The 21,677-nt window shown below is 45.0% G+C and overlaps 1 protein-coding gene and 1 long non-coding RNA gene across 4 annotated transcripts in view; one reads left to right on the forward strand and one right to left on the reverse strand.

Annotated features, from left to right (window-relative positions):
- CHN2 (chimerin 2) overlaps positions 1-21,677 on the reverse strand; it is a 296,002-nt gene that overhangs the window by 25,279 nt on the left and 249,046 nt on the right. For 2 of the 3 annotated variants that reach the window (XM_072783629.1, XM_072783630.1), the window contains exon 7: positions 9,114-9,191. In XM_072783629.1, the coding sequence (XP_072639730.1) occupies positions 9,114-9,191 (78 nt within the window). Of the gene's footprint in view, positions 1-9,113; positions 9,192-9,292; positions 9,552-21,677 lie in introns of those variants that run through there. The other variant, XM_072783631.1, reaches the window with a different exon arrangement.
- On the forward strand, positions 5,027-20,073 carry LOC140608768 (uncharacterized). The gene is made up of 4 exons (XR_012010747.1): positions 5,027-11,852; positions 12,377-12,487; positions 14,382-14,453; positions 15,176-20,073. It is a non-coding gene; the product is annotated as an uncharacterized lncRNA (long non-coding RNA).

The following is a 21,677-nucleotide window of genomic DNA, read 5'->3' on the forward strand; positions in this document are numbered from 1 at the left end:
ATTTAAACAAAATCTAAAATAATTAGAAAATAAACACAGGACAATATAAGAAGAGAAATATTCTATATTCATGTATAGCAATGCTTAATATCATAAATATGTCAATTATACTCCAAATAAATCTATAAATCCAATACAATCTCAGTCAAAATCTCTATGGTGCTTTTCACAACACCTGACAAGATGGCCCTATTCTTCACATGGAAGAATAAAGCCAAAAGACTAGCCATGATAATTTTGAATAAGGAGGAGAATATAGGGAAAACACATCTGACCATATATCGAGACTTCTATAGTTACAAAAAAGTAAAACACTACAGGATGGACAGACCAGTGGTAAAGAGCAGAAAAGCCAGGGACTAAGTCACACATATGTGGAGAATTGGTTTATCTCCAAAGCGGCATTACAAATCAGTGGGAAAAGGATGTCGGCAAGATGAATTATTTCTTATTTCATCCACCTATCCACCCACTCACTATTCACTCATTTATTCCATACCTTACCTGCTGATTGCCTACTTTGAACCTGGCACTGCACTAGTCTTTGGATATACAAAGTTAAATCAGGAGAGCACAGACCTCCCTGCACTCAAGGATCTCATCAATAAGAATCAACAGGCAACCTAAATAATTATCCTATGGCAGTCTAATGGAGATTATAATACATTCTTTCTGAGAAGTCTGGGGAAAATGATCATTGAACTGGGTTTTGGAGGATGGATAGGAGTTCACCAGATTGGGAAAGATGGAGTTTGGTGGGGAAGTAGTGTTGACTGGGGTGGCAGATGACTTAAGGAGGACATTACAAGAAGAGAAAATGGCATGGCCAGAGGCCAGTGAGGGTGGGTTTGGTTTTTGAAAGGCATTCTTTCCTTGCTGGTCATGCAAAAAAGGAGTGACGAATTTTTTTCTGGAACATCACCAGTGGATAAGAAATTGCATGGGAAATATCTCCATACTTTGGGGTAAAAATGAAAATAACAATATTTAGAAATTTGGAGACTAGCTATAATGTTTACTTGACGTAGACAAAATAGAAATTAGGTTCTTGAATGCTTCAGGAAAAATCCAGGAAATTCCAGCCATACATTTTCTAAAATTTCACTTTTTGTCAATAGTTTTTAAAATAATTATGCATATCAAAATTGCATTTAATGCTTATTAGCCCTGCCCATATTTCCCAACATCATTTCTCATCGAGATAGCCCTACTGCCTTCTATCTCATTTCTCCAGCCAAACGCAGACAGATATTTTTTGAATAGCCAATAACTTCTGTGTCCCCACAAATCCACATTCCCACAGAAATAAAAAAAAAAGGGGACCGAGGGGAACGTAAAGTTAGTTAAACATTATTTTAGGCCCACTGCCTAACTTCCTCTTTGTGATGGGCCACTGTTTATTTTCATGGCTGATATATTGTTCAATTTTCTTTAGAGTCCACAAGGACAATCTCTAAACAGTAGGCTCCATGTAAAGCTGAGGTCACTCTCTGAACGCATTTTATTTGGGGTTGAGTTATGATGGCGACTCTCCCGATGAAATACCCCATATCTTGAAAAATCACTGATCAGCTTTTTCCATTCTGTGAAGTTTACTGATTTTCAAGAATATCTTTTCAGAAAAAAAAAAAAAAAAGAACATTTTGCAAACTTTACGGCAGTAACTAAAATACCCTAGACAGGAAGAAAATACCCCAGACAGGAAGAATGTCTGTCCAAGACCATTATACTGGGCATGGTCTGCCTGGAATTCCAAAACCACACCAAACAGAAAAAGATGATATTACAGGAGATAAGGTATGTTTGACAAATAGCCCAGGAATGGCCACTTAGTGAAAACAAGAGCCAGAGTTGTGAAGAAAAATCTCAGGCGTTTAGCGAGTATCCTCTGACTTGACTCTAAATGAGCAGGATGTTATTTGTCTCACATCTGCTGAATCTGGAAGGCGGTATTCCCTGATGGTTTCATAACAAGCATGTTTTGATGGGTCAATGTAGACACCATCCAAGTGTGTAATCAGCTCAGACCAGGTTCTAGACTGTAAGTAAAAGAAAGTGCTATTTGTGATGTGCTACAGTTGAGAAATTTTGCTTTTCTTTGTCAGTGAGCATCGAGATTTCTGAACCTTGGCACTATGAACATTTTGGGCTGGATAAATCTTTGTCGTTGGACGATGTTTAGCAGCACCCCTGGCCTCTACCCACTAGATGCCAGGAGCACCCCTCAGCTAGAACAACCATAAATGCCTCTAGACTTTGCCAATACCCTGGGGGTGGGGGGAGGGCAAAAGTAACCCTGATAGACAGACAGTCACTGGTATAAACTAAAACCCTATCACCTCAGTTGGTCATTTTTAACTTTATTCTCTTACTTTGATGTAAAAATCAGGACTCTGGGTCCAAGGCAGTTTTGTCTTAGCTCCTTTATAATGCACAAAAGAGGAAACCAGAGGTGGCTAAAGTCACTTCCAACTACAAGTCATTGGGTTTTGGGTGTCATTGCCCTAGTTACCCGGAGGGCTGGAGGGCTGGAGGGCCGGCAGCTTGTCTGTGGTCAGCCGGAGGGTCAGCTCCAGTTGGCCTCCCGAGCTCAGCCAAGGGTCTTTCCTGTCCTTTACTGCTTTTCCCATAATCATGTGACATTGAACTCATGAGAAATTAGGTTAAACTTTGGACTTTTCCCTCTTGCAGGATCAGATGAAATACTGACCTTAAAGTGAAACTTCTCAGATGTAAGGGAAACAGCCGAGGGGAATTGCTCTGTCTGTGACAGGAGACTGGGTTGCCCTGAGAGGCCTGCTCAGCAGATGTTGCCAGAGAGCTGGGTTTCTCCACCAAGGCCCCACTCACTCCCAGATTTGTCTATTCAGCAGCTGTTCTCCTATCTTTAAAATAGGATCTAATGTCTAAAACACTGCCACAGAACTTTTTGGGAATCCTCCCTACTGCCTAAAGTGATACATTCTTGCACTAACTAACTTCCTTTCAGGTTTATGAGGGTATCAGTGCCAACATTCCTCTGACACTTCCCTGCCCACCCTCCTAAAAACTTCTAGCGCTCCTCCATTGTCTAGTGCATGTCTCCTCAACCCCAGCGTTACTGATGCTCGGGCTGGGCACAACTCTTTGTGATGGGTCCTGTGCTGGGCACTGTAGGATATTTAGCAGGATCTCTGGCCTCTACATGATACCCCATTAGTACAGCCCAGTTGTAAGGATCAGAAATGTCTCTAGATGCTGCCCGATGCCCAAAGAGGAGCAAAACCATTCTGGTTAAAAACTGCCCATTAGAAGAAGAGCTCATATTCTTATGTCACCAACTGTCTGTTTGGTACCTAGTAGTGCCTGGCACATAACTGGCCCTCAGTCCATATTTGCTGAATAAAAAAATAAATGCTTGTCTAAATAGTTTCCTCTTCTTAGAACTTTGAAAAATACCCAACTAATATTTATAGTAATCTTTGGAGCTTTTATTTTTCTTCCCACAAAACACAAAAGGAGTATTTCTCTGGACTTAAAATGCTAGAATCAGCCATTTAGTCATTTAGAATAGCCCCTTTGAATTATATGTCCTTTGGCATGAAACAAAAGATAAAATTAATAACAGCTATGCACTTGATCAGACTCATCAGTACATGATTGATATTTGAGGACCAGCGTCACCACGTCATTTCCCTGGTGTGTGGCCTAAGCAAGGAGTCCCTCTTGGGTTTGCTGTCAAAAATCTATCCGCCTTCCACCAGACTCTGCCGTTGGAAAGACAGGCAAAATAGTGGAGACAAAGAAGGGCTCACACATGTTTATGAGGCCAAGGAGGATGAGACAAAGAGAGGGGTTTGCATATGGAAAGCAAAAATGTCTTGTTCCAAAGCAAATGACCACTGGGTTGATAAGAATGCAAAAAGCATGGGGCACCTGGGTGGCTCAGCCGTTGAGTGTCTGTCTTCGGCTTGGGGTGTGATCCTGGGGTCGGGATTGGGTCCTGCATTGGGCTTCTTGTGGGGAGCCTGCTTTTCCCTCTGCCTGTGTCTCTGCCTCTCTCTCTCTTTCTCTTTGTCTCTCATGAGTCAATGAATAAAATCTTCAAAGAAAAAAAAAACTAAAAAAAAAAAGGGCAATGATAATCAGAGAATTTGGAAATGGGCCACATCACTCACATGGGCTGGTGGTGGTGCTGCCACACCCTGGACAGGTGTCCTGGCTGTAGGTCCAGGACACACTCAGCCTCCCGAACTTCTGGCCTTGGAACCCAGGATCTTATGGGGTGGGTAGGCATGCACCGAAGGAACCTGCTGCAGGAGCATGTTTGTACACGTGGCATACCTGGGAATAGGGTGTACTGTGCAGCCTTGGTCCATGGAGAGTGGGAGGCATCAAAGGGTGTGTTGGGAAACCATTTCACTCATGTCCAAGACTGGGCCACATTTGAGAGTCACCGCACAAGAAGCTGAGACAAGAAGAGTAGGCCATGGCACGTGTCTCCTCCGCTTCCCCCGTGTGTAAGACACTGGGTAGCACTGGGTAGCACTAGGTACTGCTGAGTACTGCTACCCAGCAACACTGCTCAGCCTGACCCACTGGCCAAACAGGGAATGAGGACTGGCCTGGTGTACCTTGATATGGTCCCCCTCCCTGGCCCAATCTAGTGACCCTGATGAGGGCCTGCACCTGGAAGTACTTGAGCACAGCAAACGAAAGTGGGACAAGCCATGACCGAGGTCAAACTGTGCGGTGGGGTGGCGAGTGGGGAGACAGTCTCACTCAGGCAGGGCCAAGCAATGTCTGCTACACATGCTTTCCAGCAGTATTTACTGATGGCCTTCTCTGGGCCAGGCCCTGCTCTGGACATAGGGGTGTGAATCCTATGTCCCAGGAGTGAGTGTTTCCAGCTGGTAAAGGGAAAGCAAGCACACAAGTAAATGTGTAGCGTGCTAGTGGTGGGTGCTATGGAGTAAAGTAAAGCTGGTAGGAGGGTGGGGAAGGGCTGGGTGGGGGATACGAAGAGGATGGATGTGGAAGGGGCAGGGAGATGGACAGGAGACGGGGAACATGGGATAAGGTGGGGGTCCAGTGGTTTGCTTTTCAACTTTTAGAACTTTCTGGGCCTCTGCTCTCCATCCATATTCCATATAAGGAAAGAGGAGTGTCCTGCCAGGCCTAGGTGGAGGAGAGAATTCAGTAGGAGGGAGTGATGTACATGCACATGTATACTGGGCTGAGTATCCAAGCAGGCTGAGCAGAGAAAATGCCTAGGATCCTCAGTTTGCTTCGATTTGGCCTACCCCACATGTGAGGTGAGCACCTTTCCCCCCCATTGGTCTCTTCTCTGCACCCTGTTCACTTCTGGCTCATTTCTGAACACAAGTTTTCACTCATGTCATTTGCATTGCCCAGAACACTCTTGCATCTTTCTATCCCGTGTCATTAATGAGACAGAAGAAACAGATGCTGGTAAAAAGAAGGAAGGGCATGAAGAAGTTAAGGGTAGAAAATAAATACAGATACAGAGAAAGCTAAACACAAAAGTACAAGAGAGGAGTGAGACAAAAAGATGAATAGCAAAATAATAACCAAGGCTAACCCAATCGGATGCCATAGACCGTAAGTGATTCACATGTATTCCTTAAATCTTACAACACTCCTATTCTACGGATAGGGAAACTGAGGCTGCAGGAACTAAGCTCCTCACCCAAAGTCAAGTTGTGGCCAGGAGAACCAAGCTGGCCACCCCAACATCATTGCTGTGCTAAGTGGGGAAGGAAGGAAGGACAGTGTTCCAGATTGTTGGGGCTCTGGAGTTCATTAGCCTGAAGATGCTGGAGCTTAGCCACAAGGTGTCATTAAGGTGGAGCATCTCAAAGAGAGCTATTCTACTTACAGGACAGTGTCTCTTTCAGTCAACTAGATAAAGAGATGCAGATGTAAAATAAGTTAAATAAAGGAGCATTTTTTCTGTCTATCAAAGAGTGTTCCTTTCAGAGAGGATCCTGTCATTTTCATAATTTTCTCAACAAACACCTCCCGATTCCGGTACGTGCAAGTAACCCCAGAGAATTTAGGATTTAAATGAGCAACAACTGCATTTGCATGTAGTGTTGAAAGTACATTATTATTGCATGAGATGAAGCATAACTTTACTTTGCTTCCAAAAGTTCTTATTCCCAGAACTAACTTGTCTTTTTCTAGACATGGAGAGTATGTAGGTATTAAGGAGCAGCACTGGGGAGAGCTGGGAGTTTCTTTCTTTCTTTTAAAGATTTTATTTACTTATTTGAGAGAGAGAAACGATCAGGGGAGGAGGGAGAGAGAGAGAAGCAGACTCCCCGCTGAGCAGGGAGCCCAATGTGGGGCTCTGGGGCTCGGTGTGGGGCTCCATCCCAGGACCCCGGGATCATGACCTGAGCTGAAGGCAGACGCTTAACCAACTGAGCCACCGAGGTGCCCCCAGAGTGGGAGTTTCTATTCATTCCTCTTGATGAAGTTCCTGGGGAGGGGGAGAGCCAGGAGATGGCTTTTTACCTGGGGAAGTAGTCCTTAACAGGGCAAAAAATCTTGTTGTGGGGTGAGGCATTTAGATCTGCTGGCAGATTGAAATCTCTCATAGGAGCTCCTGGGCAAGAGTGCAGATAGGGCCTAGCAAGGGTTATTTGCTGATAATCATGAAAATGTGATTATTTGTTCTTTTTATTGAATACTTACTTTATGCCTTACATAGTACTCTCAAATAACCCAAATTACAAATCAAGAGAGTTCCTGAATAAAGCCTATTAGATGTTAGCATAGAGAACAAATTTGTGTTTTAGGTCTTAATTTTACACTAATTCCAAGCAGATGGCAGGGAGCCTTTGATAAGAGTTTTCTTTGTTCTGTTGATTTAGTCGTGTTACTAAAACCCCACTGCTCTATTTATAGCACTGACCAGCTTTTAGAGTATTCTTCTAAAGACCATGCAAAATTCCCACTTAAAATTAGTTGGGGGTGAGGAGAAGGCTGAATGATGGTGGCGGGGGCGAGGAGTGACAGCGGGAACCACCCCCTCCTGGCCCTGCCACTCATTCTTAAGGATAGTGGCACGAGCAGTACCATTGAAAGCCACAATCAAGTGACACAGAGACTCGAGGACCTGCTATGCCTCAAAGATGTCTATTTAAAACACGGAAGAGAAACGCTTTGTCTGGCTTATGTATTTTCTTCTAACAACTTGTCTGTTCTCTGCCTTTTCTTCCTCGGTAGCTATGTTCGAAGAGATCACATCAAATAGATATGGACTTTTCAAGCAAACATTGAAAACACCGTTGATGGATTCCAGTGGTAAATAAGTAATACAGACCGCGTCAGAAACAGCACTATTTAAGAAAATGAGTTTCAACTTTCTTTTTGTTTCAGATGTCTTCGTTTCCCCTTCAGAGATCCGAGATGAAAGAAACTGAAACCGGTTTTGGAATTGTCAATCAACTAAATATGCTTGTGTGTTTTGCACACAAGCTCAGACGTGATATACAGAGGGAGAAGCTATTCCCATGCAAACACATATCGCAGTAAACGCATAGGTCCAATTGCTTCTTAAAGCCAGAAGAGTTGGAATTTTCAAGAGGAAGGACAAGAATTTGCAAGTCCAAGAAGATCCCTCTTCCCAGTCCATAGTGGTGCATCCACAGGATGCAAAGAATCAGGATTTCTGCCCAAAGTCAAAAAAATACTTTCTTCAGGCAAAAAAAAAAATTAATATGGATAAATACAGAAATGAGAAAAGAGAGAAAAAACATAAACCGCTTCCTGTGTCCCCAATCAGGCCCATCACTACTCAGCAATGGGCGAAATATCAAGAGCCTTGGCATCAATGAGGATCTATATAATGCAATTCTTCATCCTCATGCTAAATATGGAGAGCTGGATAATTCCATTCCTCAGCTCAATTATAGCATGCAAATGCCCGAGCCGCTCACTTTCTAAAAACAGCAGCAGGGCAAACAGACTGAACTGACATGAATGTATATTTAATAGACACATATTTGTCCTTATGAAGAACTGGAAAGCGACAGAGTGAAAGAATAAAAGAGGTTTCCCTGGTCACCTCTGACAAAGGGCTCTCTGGTTCCAACAGTTACTCAGGCTATTGGTCCTAAAGGAAGTAAGTTTACAAAAAAAAAAAAAAAAAGCAGTTCATAATTTGCTTGCCCCCGCCTCTTCTTTTCTTCTTGGATTCTCCATCTCCACACTTTCCAACTTCCAAGTTGTCAGCCCATTTGCTGATAATTGGGGTCAAACCTCAAACTCCATCCCATCCCTCCTCCACTCCACGGCATCCCCGGCCAGGCAATGTGGCATCAGAATCCCCCCCCAGCAGCCCTGCTTGGAAAACACATTAGGGCAAAGGAAATAGGCCGTGATTTCTGACGTTAGGCCCTTTGCTACAAGCGCTAGTCCGAAATGAAGACGGCAGTGTTTCCAGTTTATAAACACACAGGGGAAGATCCACTAAAGCCCCCACCAACTTTCCGTTATCTTTTTGTTTGGTCTGCTGAGCAGGATCAAGGCTGCCCCGGGAGGGAGCCCGGGGTGTGTGGGGGTGCCCCCCCTGGACCTGGAGCGCAAACAAAAGCTACTGGATGGTATCTCCTGTCATCGTTTGCTTTCACAGCTGTCGACACATAAACCAAAGGAGTTAGCATCCCTGAAAACAAAGACGGAACACAGACTGTGAAATGGGCAACTGTTTTCTGTTGCTCAGAGACAGCAATAGTCTTTAGAGCTACCCTGAGTGGAAAAGTACCGCCCGATGTTCCAGAAGACCTCCGGATGCCCGCGGCCTGGCCCGCGCCGCTGCTCCTCGGCCGGACAGCGGTTTGCAGCGGCAATGGGCCCAGCTGCCTGCAACTCATGTCACCCCCATGAAGGTGTTTCTAGGTGTCAGCACAGAGCACACTGCTTGCTGGGTGGGGGCTCCAGTTTGATACCAAGCAACGGTGCGAGGTCATGCATGGGGCCAGACGCGGAAAGCTGAGCAACGTGCCCTCTCGGTGCTTCACAAGCCAAGACGAGCCGGGAACGGCCAGGGGCACCCCTCCGCCTGCCCCCTGACCCCAGAAGGAGGAGCGCAGCGGCTTGCTTACCTTGAAGTTGTGGGTCTTCTCGTAGTTGAAGTGGTTGTCGTTGTGCGTGAGGGCGGCCCTTCGGACCAGGGACGAGATCTGCGAACAGGCAAAGAGTTTGAGAGGGGGCCAGAGAAAGGCGCCTTTGACTCCCACCTTCACCCCCAAGGCCACGGCCAGCAGCTCCTGGCGTTTCCTGCCTTGCTTAGGCTTCCGAAGCACCGCACATTTTTTCTCATTTTCCGGCCACAGTTCCTCGGAGAACATAGTGCCTGCACCCCACATCCTTCTAGATTCCCCCGTGAAGGCTCAGCGCTGGCAGGTCTTCCGAACCGCGGCTAATGTCAGGCAGCAGATTCGAGGCAGCTGCGTCCTGTCTGCAGCGGCCCCGGGCATGTGACCTGGACGGGCTGCTTTGAGTGATGGAGGGGGCTCTGCGTCTGAATAAGGACGGGGCTGTTCGGTGCTAGTTCTTAGGGCCGACGTGTGCCTGAACAATAGCGCACATTCATGTGCACAGCAAGCCCCAGAAGCTGTATCCGGGCGCCGCCGGGCCCCGGGGGAGGCGGCAGGGGCAGGCGGCTTCAGGGCTCCCGCCACAGGACAGACCCCTCGTGCCTGTGCACATTTCATACACACACACACACACACACACACACACCCCTACTCGCTCTGACGTTCAAAGCCTGGGGCTGTATCCAATTATTTTGGGGCTCTGAACCCCATCCGGGGCTGGACTCTGGCAGATTAAACCTTTAAACCCTGATGATTGTTTAATCTTATGGGGATAAAGCCTGCCTCGCTTAAAAAAAAAAAAAAAAAAAACAAAAAAAACTGCCCTAGCACTTGAAGCTTAATTTTTATTCTTATGCATGCATTAAATCAGAGCAGTCTGAACAGTGACTGGGCATGGAAAAAGAGCATGGCATTTTAGCTCTGAGCTCTACAGCCAGGGTTTCAACAGAAGACGTGGGATGTCTTGCTCCCAGTCTCTCTCCTCCCCACCAGTGTGCGTGCACACACACACACACACACACACACACACACACACACACACACATACTGGAGACACAGGTGTTCCTTAACTAAAACCCAAACGTCAAAGTTGCCTTTATCTTAAATATGACATCTTGCATGTTCATTCTGTTAGCGCCCAAGCCTGATGCTCCCCAAGCCTGATGCTTCTTGAAAGCATCATCTGTTTGATGGGCTCCCCTGGGACCAGAAGTTTTGGACCCAAGTCTCGTCACTGTAGCAGTGAGGAAATCATTATGTCTGGGGAGAACTCCTGGTCTGCTGACAAGGTTCGATGCGGCTAATGCCCTCAAGTAAAATCAATGCTGTGGGAACTAGAAAGTGAGGAGAATGCGGGTAGCCAGGCCGTGGGGGTAGATGCACAGGCCAGGGGTGCCATCCTGGCTTCTACCGAGACAGGGCCCCACGTTTCAGCCCCTGCAAGCAGCCTTGTGGAGAATAAAGCAAGGTTGCTGTTTTCCTGTGGAATTCTTTATTCCTGACAATTACCATTGTCCTACCGTAGTTCAGAAGTGCATTCTCTCAGGTCACCCTTGTACCCTCAAGGGTAACAAGAGCCAATTTTTTTTTCTGTTTTTGAAGGGATGGGAAGGGAGGGGTGGAAGGAGACGGAGAATCTTAAGCAGACTCCACACCCTCCCCTCCCAGAGCCCGATGCAGAGCTCGATCTCATGACCCTGAGATCACGACCTGAGGTGAAGCCAAGAGTCAGACGCTTAACCAACGGAGTCACCCATGCGCCCTTAAGAGTCAATGTTTATATTGAACTACTGAGCACGATAACTTACGTTGCGCAGGGTGATATCTGCAATGTGTTAAAGGCACTTACGTGTTTACTTTTCAGCTCACGTGTATGAGAAACAAGACTTTGACTCCCATTTTTTTTTGGATGAAGAGATTGAGGCACCAAGAGGTAAAGCACAGGCCATGGGCTTAAGTGGCACAGCTCAGGACTCGAACCCAAAGTATCTGTGTCCAGCGCCTCTGTTCCTGAACACCAGGTCCTGGCCCAGATAAGCTGATATGGTGCCATGTCCTGCCATTTGTGTCCTGCTTGATCTGAAATACTGGCCAAGTCTGCCCCTCTTCCCATTCTTGCCCCACAGTATCTCCGCAGCACACTGCACGTGGCGGCACAGTATTCGTAGTCTGGATGCACCAGCCCAGAAAAGGTCAGTGATTCTCCATGGCCTAACCGTGTTGGGGCATTGTGGGTTTTTCATGACCTTGTCTCAATCTACCCGGCTCATCTCTTCGCCGGCACTCTCCTCCATAAATCCTACAAAACCTCTCTTCTCTGACACACCCCTCACCTCAGTAGCTGCCTCTGTCTTGTAGCATCTTCCAGTATCATTCTACATGTTGATAGGCTCAACAACATTCACATTCTAACTCAAATGCCACCCTCTCCGAAAAGTCTTCTCCAAACTCCCCACTGGAGGCCAACTACCTCCTCTGAAATCCCAAATAGCTTTTTCCACATTTTTCTGATTTCACTTGTCGCGTTCTAACTTATATGACAGCGATTTATGCTTGCCCCTGCCCTATTGAGAAATCATCATGACACGCTCTATTGTCTAATTCACCTGTTTCTTCTTCACAGGTACCTAATAAAATTCCTTGCCATGGTAGGCACTGAATTAATTAATATAAGTTGCCAGGAACTACCTGTACCTATGGGAAGCCAGCATTGTGGAGGAAGCTGTGCAAAAGTGACTGTATGGGGTAGGGTCTCCTGTCTATCTTATGATCCCCCATCACCATGCGTTAGCTTCCAAGGACCTAAACCTCCAGTGATCTGCCTTGCTGATGGGCCCCACCAGACTGCTCATCACCTAATCATAAAGGACATCTGTCACTCAATGGGATTGAGTGGAAACATGGTATATCTTTGAAAGGCTTGTAATCTTTAGCCTAAAGACAGAAAGGGAGAGAGAAGGAATAGCGTCCCTTCCCAAACCTTCACTGCTAGCTAGTCCACAGAGGCCTTTTGGTGGTGAGCCATTCTGTGTAAAATGGATTCTCTGAACTAAGCTAGGCTAATTATATGGATGTATGGTTTTAGAATCTAATAAAACAACTCCTTAAATGGAAAGTGGGCAAAAAGGATCTCCTTTGCCTTTTGGTACATGGGTGGTTGAACACAAGGAGATTTAATATTTTATCTTGTGTCTGTGCCTTTACTTATAACAAGTAATTTTTACTTCTATTTGTGACACTGGTTTCTTTTTCGGATATTTGTTCCATAGAATTTACCCAAACACAAGATGCATTCAGACACGTGAAGGAACCACACAGTGGCTACTTAAGATGCATCTTTACAAGGAACCAGAAGTGCTGGCATTTGAGTGAGCATTATTGTGAGTAGTGTGGATGACCCCAGATCACCCTCTTACTACAGGAAAAGCGATTACAAACATCTCTTGGTAAAATTCCCCTCTTAACTCCGTCACACAGAGCTCGTCTTCGCCCAAGCATCTCAAGGATAGCGCCTTGGTTTCTTTTATAGCCCCCATAATGACTGAGCCATGCTCTCTATACACGGTGGACATTTAATAGTTTTGCTGACAGTCCTTTCTAGCAAAAAATTTCTGTCTGACCTAGTTTTGTCTACACATTCATTAGAGGAAGCACATTTCCCTACATGCTCCATGTAAATCAGGGATTCTCAACCGTGGAACCACTGACATTTGGGACCAGATAATTCTTTGTTGTGGGAGGCTGCTCTGTGCACAGTAGGGTGTTTAGTGGTATCCCTCGCCTCTACTTGCTGATGCCAACGGAACCCCCCAACTGTAGTAATCAAAAATCTCTCTAGACATTGCCAATTTTCTCCTCTGGGGCAAAACTACCTACAGCGGGGAATACCTGGGTTAGGTTAATAACACAAATATTTATCAGCATGCTTCCTATGTGCCAGGTGTGGTACTAAGTACTTTACATACATTGACTCATTTGAGATTTATAAGGTAGGGATTATTATAATGATCCCCACTTTACAGATGAAGAAATGGGAACTGAGAGTTTAAGTGATGTGCCCAAGGTTACACAGCAGGTAAGTGGTAGGGCTGAGATTAGAACCCAGGCACAACTAACTAGGTCTATGCTTTTTTCTTTCTTTTTTGCTATGAACAAGTTTTTTTTATTTTTTAATAATAAATTTATTTTGTATTGGTGTTCAATTTGCCAACATAAAGAATAACACCCAGTGCTCATCCCGTCAATTGCCCCCCTCAGTGCCCGTCACCCATTCACCCCCACCCCCTGCCCTCCTCCCTTTCCACCACCCCTAGTTCGTTTCCCAGAGTTAGGAGTCTTTATGTTCTGTCTCCCTTTCTGATATTTCCCACACATTTCTTCTCCCTTCCCTTCTATTCCCTTTCGCTATTATTTATATTCCCCAAATGAATGAGACCATATAATGTTTGTCCTTCTCCGATTGACTCATTTCACTCAACATAATACCAAGTTTGTTTTTGATTGTGTTTAAATACACGTAACATAAAATTTACCATTTGAACCATTTCAGCAATTCAGTGGCATTAAGCACATTCACTAATGCTCTGGAATCATTACAACTCTCCAGAACATTCCCATCACCCAAAATGAGACCCCACACTCATTAAGCAGTCACTCACCATCCCCTTCTCCTTCTGGTCCCTGGCAGCCACAAGTCTGCTTTCTATCTCTATGGATTTCCCAGTTCTGAATATTTCATATAAACGGGATCATACCATATATGGCCTTTGGGGACTGACTTCTTTCACTCAGGAAAATATTTTCACGGTTCATCTGTGCTGTAGCACGTACCAATATTTCATTGATTTTTATTCCTGAATAATAATCCATTGTATGGACACACTACATTTTGTTGATGTGCATTTGCACTGTTTTTACCTTTTGACTATTGTGAATAGTGCTAACAAGTTTTTGTTTGAACACTTAGTTTCACTTCTTTTGGATGTACAATAAATCTTTGCTTTAATCTACCCTGGAAATGGCCTCATTGAAATAAGGTCCACATTTAAAAATATCCAGGGGTTAAAGGCCCAAATTATTCTCTTCCCCACTGTTAACCATTAGCAGCTCCCAGGGCTGGTGTTTCCTGGTCTGTTTTTTAAAGAGGAGACTTTTGTTTTCCCTGAAGCCTCTTCCAGAGCAGGTGCTACTTAAGATGCTTTTGGAAGTAGGTGGGGCTATAAATAAATAGTGAAATAAGCTCACCACTTCCTTTTTCCTTTTTATAAATTAAAGGTTTGGATTCTATTTTTTGCGGCCTCTCACTGCCCTTCTTTCTATGAGGAGGATCCTGAAGCCAAGAATCAGGTAGCAAGAAGGCAGTGGAAGGGTGTCGGGTGAAGACAAGGAGGCAAGGGTGGGGCAGGGGGGCGGGAAGATGTGGAAAAAGGAAGCCCACTGGGGTGCTCATGTGCATGCAGAGTGCCCAGGAGAGAGGGGCGGTGGGAGAAAGAGGAATACCCTTCCCTCTGTGCTGACTTTAGTCATCTAGCATCATAAGCCCAGAGGGACCTCAGAAGTTTGTCCACCAGAGGCCCCCTCTCTCCACCTGACTCGGGCAGCCCCATCTCTAGGGGACCATGACATTCTGCCTTTTTAGTACTAATTTCTAGAAAGGGTGATCTATCATCAACCTCCCATTCTTCCTCAGACTTCAAGTAAATCCCATTCTGCATTTTAAAGAAGGTTCATTGAAAATGTCATCATCCGTCCCTGGAGAGTCTCTCTCCACTATTCCAGCCCCAGCTCTTGTGTTCCTGGGCTTCTCTGTCCCTTGAGTCTGAGTCCCCCTTAGGGGGTGACAGCCTGAGCTCCACCCCGGCTGCAAGCTCTACCCTGCAGCTACAGGCAGCTGTTGCCTCATGGCAAGTATTGGAAATGGAAATCGATACCACTAATGCTGTGAGGGTGTCCTGAGGAGAGCTCTTTGATGTACTGCTGGTGTTTGGATGAGGTAGCTCGTGTCTGGGGAGAAAGCTGGCCATGGATCAAATGTCTCATGTGCATTGATCAAATGATTCTATTTCTAGGATTCTCTTATGGTTTTCAGACATGGGGCGCCTGCGTGGCTCAGTCAGGTAAGCGTCTGACTCTTGATTTTGGCTCAGGTCATGATCTCAGGGTTATGAGATCAAGCCCTGTGTCAGGCTGTGTGCTGGGTACGGAGTCTGCTTAAGATTTTCTGTCTCCTTAACTCTCTGCCCCTCCCCTGGCCTCTCCCCCACAAAAACAAAACAAAACAAAACAAAACAAAACAAAACAAAACACCAACCAACCAACCAACCAAAGATCTTCAGATGAATTAGTTAGAAAAGATACATAAAGAGATATTTATCCTAACACTACTAATGAGAAATGAGAAAAGCCTTACATGTCCAAGAGAGGGGAGAGGTTGAATTATGGTGTAAACATGTCATGGAATATTATATACATATATTTTTTAAAGATTTTATTTACTTACTCATGAGAGACAGAGACAGAGAGAGAGAGAGAGAGAAAGAGAGGCAGAGACACAGCCAGAGGGAGAAGCAGGCTCCATGCTGGAAGCCCGATGTGGGACTCGATCCTAGGTCCCCAGGATCATGCGCTGGACTGAAGGCAGCGCTAAACCGCTGAGCCACCCGGGCTGCCCGGAATATTATATACATATTAACAAAGATGATTAAAATAACTTTTAATGATGAAGGGATATGCTCCTGATATAATGAAGTTTGGTAAGAAGTAGGCTCCTGAACCATCTATACTATGATTCCCACTTTTGTTAATTTGATGACACTGGAAATATCAGAAAAAACTTCTCTAACACACCAAACTGTTGGAGATAAGTGGCAGTCATCTCTGGGTGAAGTAATTTTAATTGACATTTACTTTCTTCTTTTTCATTAATTTTGGAGTTTCCTACATTGATCACATTCTATTTCCATTATATAAAGATGTGGATTTTGTAAAAGTACATTATAAAAAGTTTGTTGGGTTTAGTGTGCCTTGATAATAAATCCATAACATCATAGATGACCTTTGAGCTCATCCAATCCTGCCTGCCGTTTTTACAGGTGAGAACCGAGGGTCTGAGAAGTTCATGATTTGCACCCGCTCCATTCCCACGTGTCACAGGGCTATTCTACAACTAGATCTAGAACCAGATCCAGGCTCTGGTTCTCTTGCTTGTGAGATGCCAACAGCTGGTGCTTCTCACACTGGGGCTAGCCTCAGAACCCCCAGAAGGCTTGTGAAAACACAGACCGTTGGGCAGCCCCAGCATTTCTCACTCAGTCAGTGGGAGAGCATGCCTAACAATCTGTAGTTCTAACAGGTTTCCAGGTATTGCTCATGTTGATCCACACTTTGAAGACCCATTTTGTGCTTTCCATTGAATTTATGGGTCTCAACTTTGATGATATTTACGTGGGAACAAAACAAAAGCCATGTTCAAGCTCCGTCTAGGGCCACTTAAATCCAAATTTCTGGGGATGGACTCCTAACTTAAAAAAAAGAAATCCTCTAGGAGATTCAAATATACACTCTTGGCATTGAAAGCTGCTGTACGAATCTCAAGGGCTTCAATCCAGGGAAATTGTTAGAGAAGATGGAGGTGTCCAAGTGCTAAATGCTGTTGAGCATCCTCCCCTCCCACAAGGAATCGATATCTTTCCAAACATGTGAACATGTTTCTATGCCACCCCACCTCCACCTGCCATTGTGCTACTTAAAACCTCCATGGATTCTTAAGCTAAAAGCAAAAATCCAAACCATGGCCTACAGGGGTCTGTGTAGGCCCCTGCCGCCTTTCCAGCCCTGCTTCCCTTCCCTTTCTTCCTGTCATCTTGAGAATTTATAACAATAAACTATTGATACACTTTTAAAATTATTGTTCATGACCCTTTTTAGACTGTTAGCTTTATGACATCAGGTGCTGTGTGTGCTCTCATCACGAATAAGACCCCAAGGCCATACCTTGCACTGGGCACAAAATAGGCTCTTACTAAGTTATGCTGAATGAATGAATCAATGAATGTCCATGGCCATAAAGTATCTTGAGGTCAAAGGACCACCATAGAGGCTCATTATCATCACTGCTTATCTAGTTGTACTCTTGTGAGCCTCTGATATAAAAGCCACTGGCCATGCACTTAGGGTTTTCTTTTGATGAAGTGGTCGGATCCCTTGTGTCACAGGATGAGGCCCTGGAAATGGGGAGATCCTGCAGGCCAGGCCCTGAAGGATACAACCAGGTTTGGCAGTAGAGTAATATTAAAAGTAGCATCGCATATTTGTGGGGTATGTTATAGTGTATCTTTCCTGTATCAAGAAGGTAGAGTGGGTATCATTATCCTCACTTTACAGTTAAGGAAACCAAGGTGCTAACAGGCATGTCCAGGGGAATAGAATCCAGTGTCTTGATTCTCTTTCCATGGGAATGCCTGACACTTCGGTTGTGGCAGATCAGCAGTGGTGGCTAACAGCTCACTGACACAAGGACTCATCTCTCCTCTCTGTTCCCAGAGGCTCTTTAGAAACTTTTAACATGGGGCACTCCCCAAAGTTCTATGAACATATCTCCAGCGATTAACATGAGACCAACACTAGCTTGGCACTCACAGAAGCTCCGTTGCATAAAAATAAGTACCCACCTTTTTCGCAGTATTTCTACTTTCCTTGCCTTCTATCAAAATGACTTATAATTTTACAAAGAGTCAGCATGTTCTTATAGTTTTCTTAGACCCTTCGTTCACTTCCCACACATATGTCTGGGTGATGAGTCTGGGCTGCATGTTATTTCCCCAAAGCCACAAAACATTAAACCTTGCCCAGAGACACTCAGTAAAATGCTGCAGGCATCTAGTCAGCTCAAAACAAAAAATATAAAAATATATACACGCATACATATATACATTATATGTATACATACACACACATACACATATAGGACTGGTGGATATGGGGCAGGAATTACAATTTTTGCGGTGGCATCCTAGATGTGCCTCTCTATTCCTGATAGCAAGTGAAAAAAATCAGAAATTTTAAGTGAAATAAGCTCAGATTCCTGAATGATAATCAAAGGGATGGTTTCCTTTTATTAATGCCACTAAGCCCAGCCTAGTTGATCCCATGTACTCTGAACACTACCGATGCCAGATAAATATTCCTTGCTCCTCCTAAGAACTGCCCCAGCAGTGTTTGCTATATTCTCTGCTTTTGGTTTTAAGCCCTGAAATAGGAGGAAGATAATACAAGGATGTGGCTGAGCTGCAAGCTTATCCCCATGACTGCTAAAAAAATGCGAGACAGCAGGTGGGACCCTGCCATCTCTCCTGCCCACGTGCTGGTCAGAGCTGCAGAATCCTGGTGTCATCAGAGTCCATCAAAACACCAGGGACTGAGGGCTGCCCTGGCTGACTCCTAAAACTGCCGGTGACCTCCAAAACTGCTGTGCTCTGGTCCGAGGAGAAGGAGCCTTTATCTCTGATGGCACAACATGCCCAGCTGCCACTCCAATTGTTCTCCAGGGACAGATGGCCACTCTCAATACGAGAGGCACAAAAGGGCTGAAGGACCGGTCTTTTACGACTCATTTCCCCTCATCCACAGCAGTCAGTGTTCACCCCAAACTGAAGGGCCTGTGTGGTCTCTAAAACGGACCAAAGCACCTTGTTTGGAAGCAGCTAAATAATCTGATACTTCCTGGGTTGACCGAGTGTGTAATGTTATCATTGCTGTTCTCCCTGCATCACTTCTCCAGCTGTTTTATTGGGGTGGAGGTCAACGATTTTGGCTAATTGCTGATGTCTCTCACAGACGCCTCAGAGGTGGACACAAAAAATCCTCTGTGTTAGAGACAGACTCTCTAGGTTGTGTTAAGCATCTCACACATTTGAACCCGTAGTTGTTGCTGTTTTTGCGCCCAGTTTTTAAAAGAGGGAAGAATAGATGGATGCATCACTGTAGTCATCCATTTACTTAAATGAGAACTTTAAGACTCTCAGATTTCCTATGTGCCAAGTTTAAGAAGGTCTGGCCGGGTTATTTTTGAGAGAATGGAGCACTTGTTGAATCAAGTGCCTTAAAATTGCTTTAGAATATTTTAGGTAACCTTTTGTAAAACTAAGACCCAGAGAAACAATACATATTTTAAGGGAGAAGCTGCTATTACAAAGTTCCCAGCTGCTGTCTTCCTCCTCTTCTCATAGTCCACATTCATTTCCTTTTCTTTGTATTCCCTTGCTGTCATGTACCTTCCCTTCATCAGGCCAAAGAAGCAGTTGCCCCGAATGATCGACCTATGTGTTTTATTACAAAAGTCAAAGATGCTCCATTTCTGGCTTATGGCACCCAACTGTATAGTAGAACCCAACTGTACTTCCTCTTACACTTTCCTTGCCACTGTAGCTCACCCAGCTGAGCCTGAGAAATCTCTGCCAGAGGCTATAGGTTTGCTGAATTACATTCTCTCGTCATACTGCAGCCTGGCAATTTGCAGAGCAAAATGTGCCAAAGAGTCCCAACCTACTTTTCACCAGGTACTTTGGTAAACAACTGGGGTAAGGCGCACCTTTACTAGAAGAAAAAAAAAAATCGAATTGACCAGCTGTTTTCTGCATGCAAACTCTCCTATGTTGCAAAGGACAAAGACTCCGATTAAATGGCTTTTCAAATTTTCACAAAAAAAAAAATCTCAAATCCCCTACTGGGCTTTTACAGTGAGCAATCACCCAAACAAAATAGTCTCTGACGCCATTCACAGCTGTGCAGCTGATATTGCCCGATATAGCTCCTGGGGCTATTTATGAACCCAGCAGTTTGAAATATGGATGCCTGCAAATTCCAAATGTGAATTGAAGCTTATTTCTGTTCTTCTGTGTGACTGGGATTTTCAAACTCTACAGTTGGTCCTCATATCTGTGTGTTGGCCAGCCTTATGCCAAGAACATGACCCTGTAGCTCCTTCCCAGATGCAATGTCAGAGTATGTGGGGTGATGCAGACACTTCCACCAGTAGGTGCCGGCTCTGGGAAGACAGACTGTCATGCTCATGTGTAAGCACCCATGCTGCAGAGGGATAGCTCAGTATGAAACGACCACATCCACTTTGACCTCAACTCCGTTTTAATGCAACAGAATTATTCTTGGACATGTTTCAAACATAGTTTTTTCCTTCCTTCCTTCCTTCCTTCCTTCCTTCCTTCCTTCCTTCCTTCCTTCCTTCCTTCCTTTCCTTCCTTCCACAAAAATTTATTAGACACTGATTGTATATCAGACCCTGTTTAACATCAATGGGATAGAGTAGTGAACAACTGACAAAAATCTCCACTCTCTTGGACTGCAGACATAAACAAAACTTATAAGTATATTATAGATTATTCTAAGAAGAGGTAAGTGCCATGAAGAAAAATAAACTGAGAATATAGGCTAGGGGTGGAGGGTACAATTTGTGGAGGGTGCAATTTAAAGCAGAATCATCAGGAGAGGCCTCAATGAAAAGGTCACAGTTGAGAAAAGACTGGCAGGAGGTAACGGGGTGAGCCATGCTGATGTCTGCAGGAAAAGCCTTCCAGGCAGAGGGTATGGCAAATGCAAAATCCCTGAGAGAGGAGTGAGGTTGGCATGTTCAGGAAATAGCAAAGATAGGGGCACCTGGGTGGCTCAGTGGTTGAGCATCTGCCTTTAGCTCAGGTCATGATCCCGGGGTCCTGGGATCGAGTCCCACATCGGGCTCCCCACAGGGAGCCTGCTTCTCCCTCTGTCTGTATCTCTGCCTCTCTGTGCCTCTCAGGAATAAAGAAATAAAATATTTTTAAAAAATTAAATAGCAAAAATGAAGAGTGGCTAGCATAGCATGTACTAGATGAGGCAAGCCCCCCAGAGCCCTGCGGAAGAGGGTAAGAACTCCCATTTTTTACTCTGAGTGGCATGACCACCAACTGTAGGTCCTTGCATGGATTTGCGGTATGATCTGAATTACTCTTTTTTTAAAAGCATATTTAATAGTAAATATTTCATTTTTTTTTATTTATTTACGATAGAGAGAGAGAGAGAGAGAGAGGCACAGGCAGAGGGAGAAGCAGGCTCCATGCACCGGGAGCCCGACATGGGATTCGATCCCAGGTCTCCAGGATTCCGCCCTGGGCCAAAGGCAGGAGCCAAACCACTGCGCCACCCAGGGATCCCCCTGATCTGAATTATTCTTAAAAAGCACTGCTCTGCCTGCTGTGTTGAGGACCACAGGAGCATGAAGGTGGAAGCAGAGAGGTCAGCTGGGAGGCAACTCAAAGGCGAAGAGAAGGCAGTGGATTGGACCAGGGTAGGGGTGGTGGAGGTGGTGTGTGGTGGTCAGATTCTCCGTATTTTCTCAAGGCAGAGTTCATAAGACTAGCTGACAGGTTGGATGTGAGGTATAAGAGAGAAAGAGGACCCTGGGATAACAGTACAGTTTGGGGCCTGAGCAACTAAATAGATAAAGTTTCCATTAAATGAGAGGAAGAAGGGGGCTCTTGAGTGGCTTAGTCGGTTGGGCATCTGACTGTTGGTTGTGGC

This window comes from Canis lupus, chromosome 18 (assembly GCF_048164855.1).
Source record: "Canis lupus baileyi chromosome 18, mCanLup2.hap1, whole genome shotgun sequence".
NCBI lineage: Eukaryota > Metazoa > Chordata > Mammalia > Carnivora > Canidae > Canis > Canis lupus.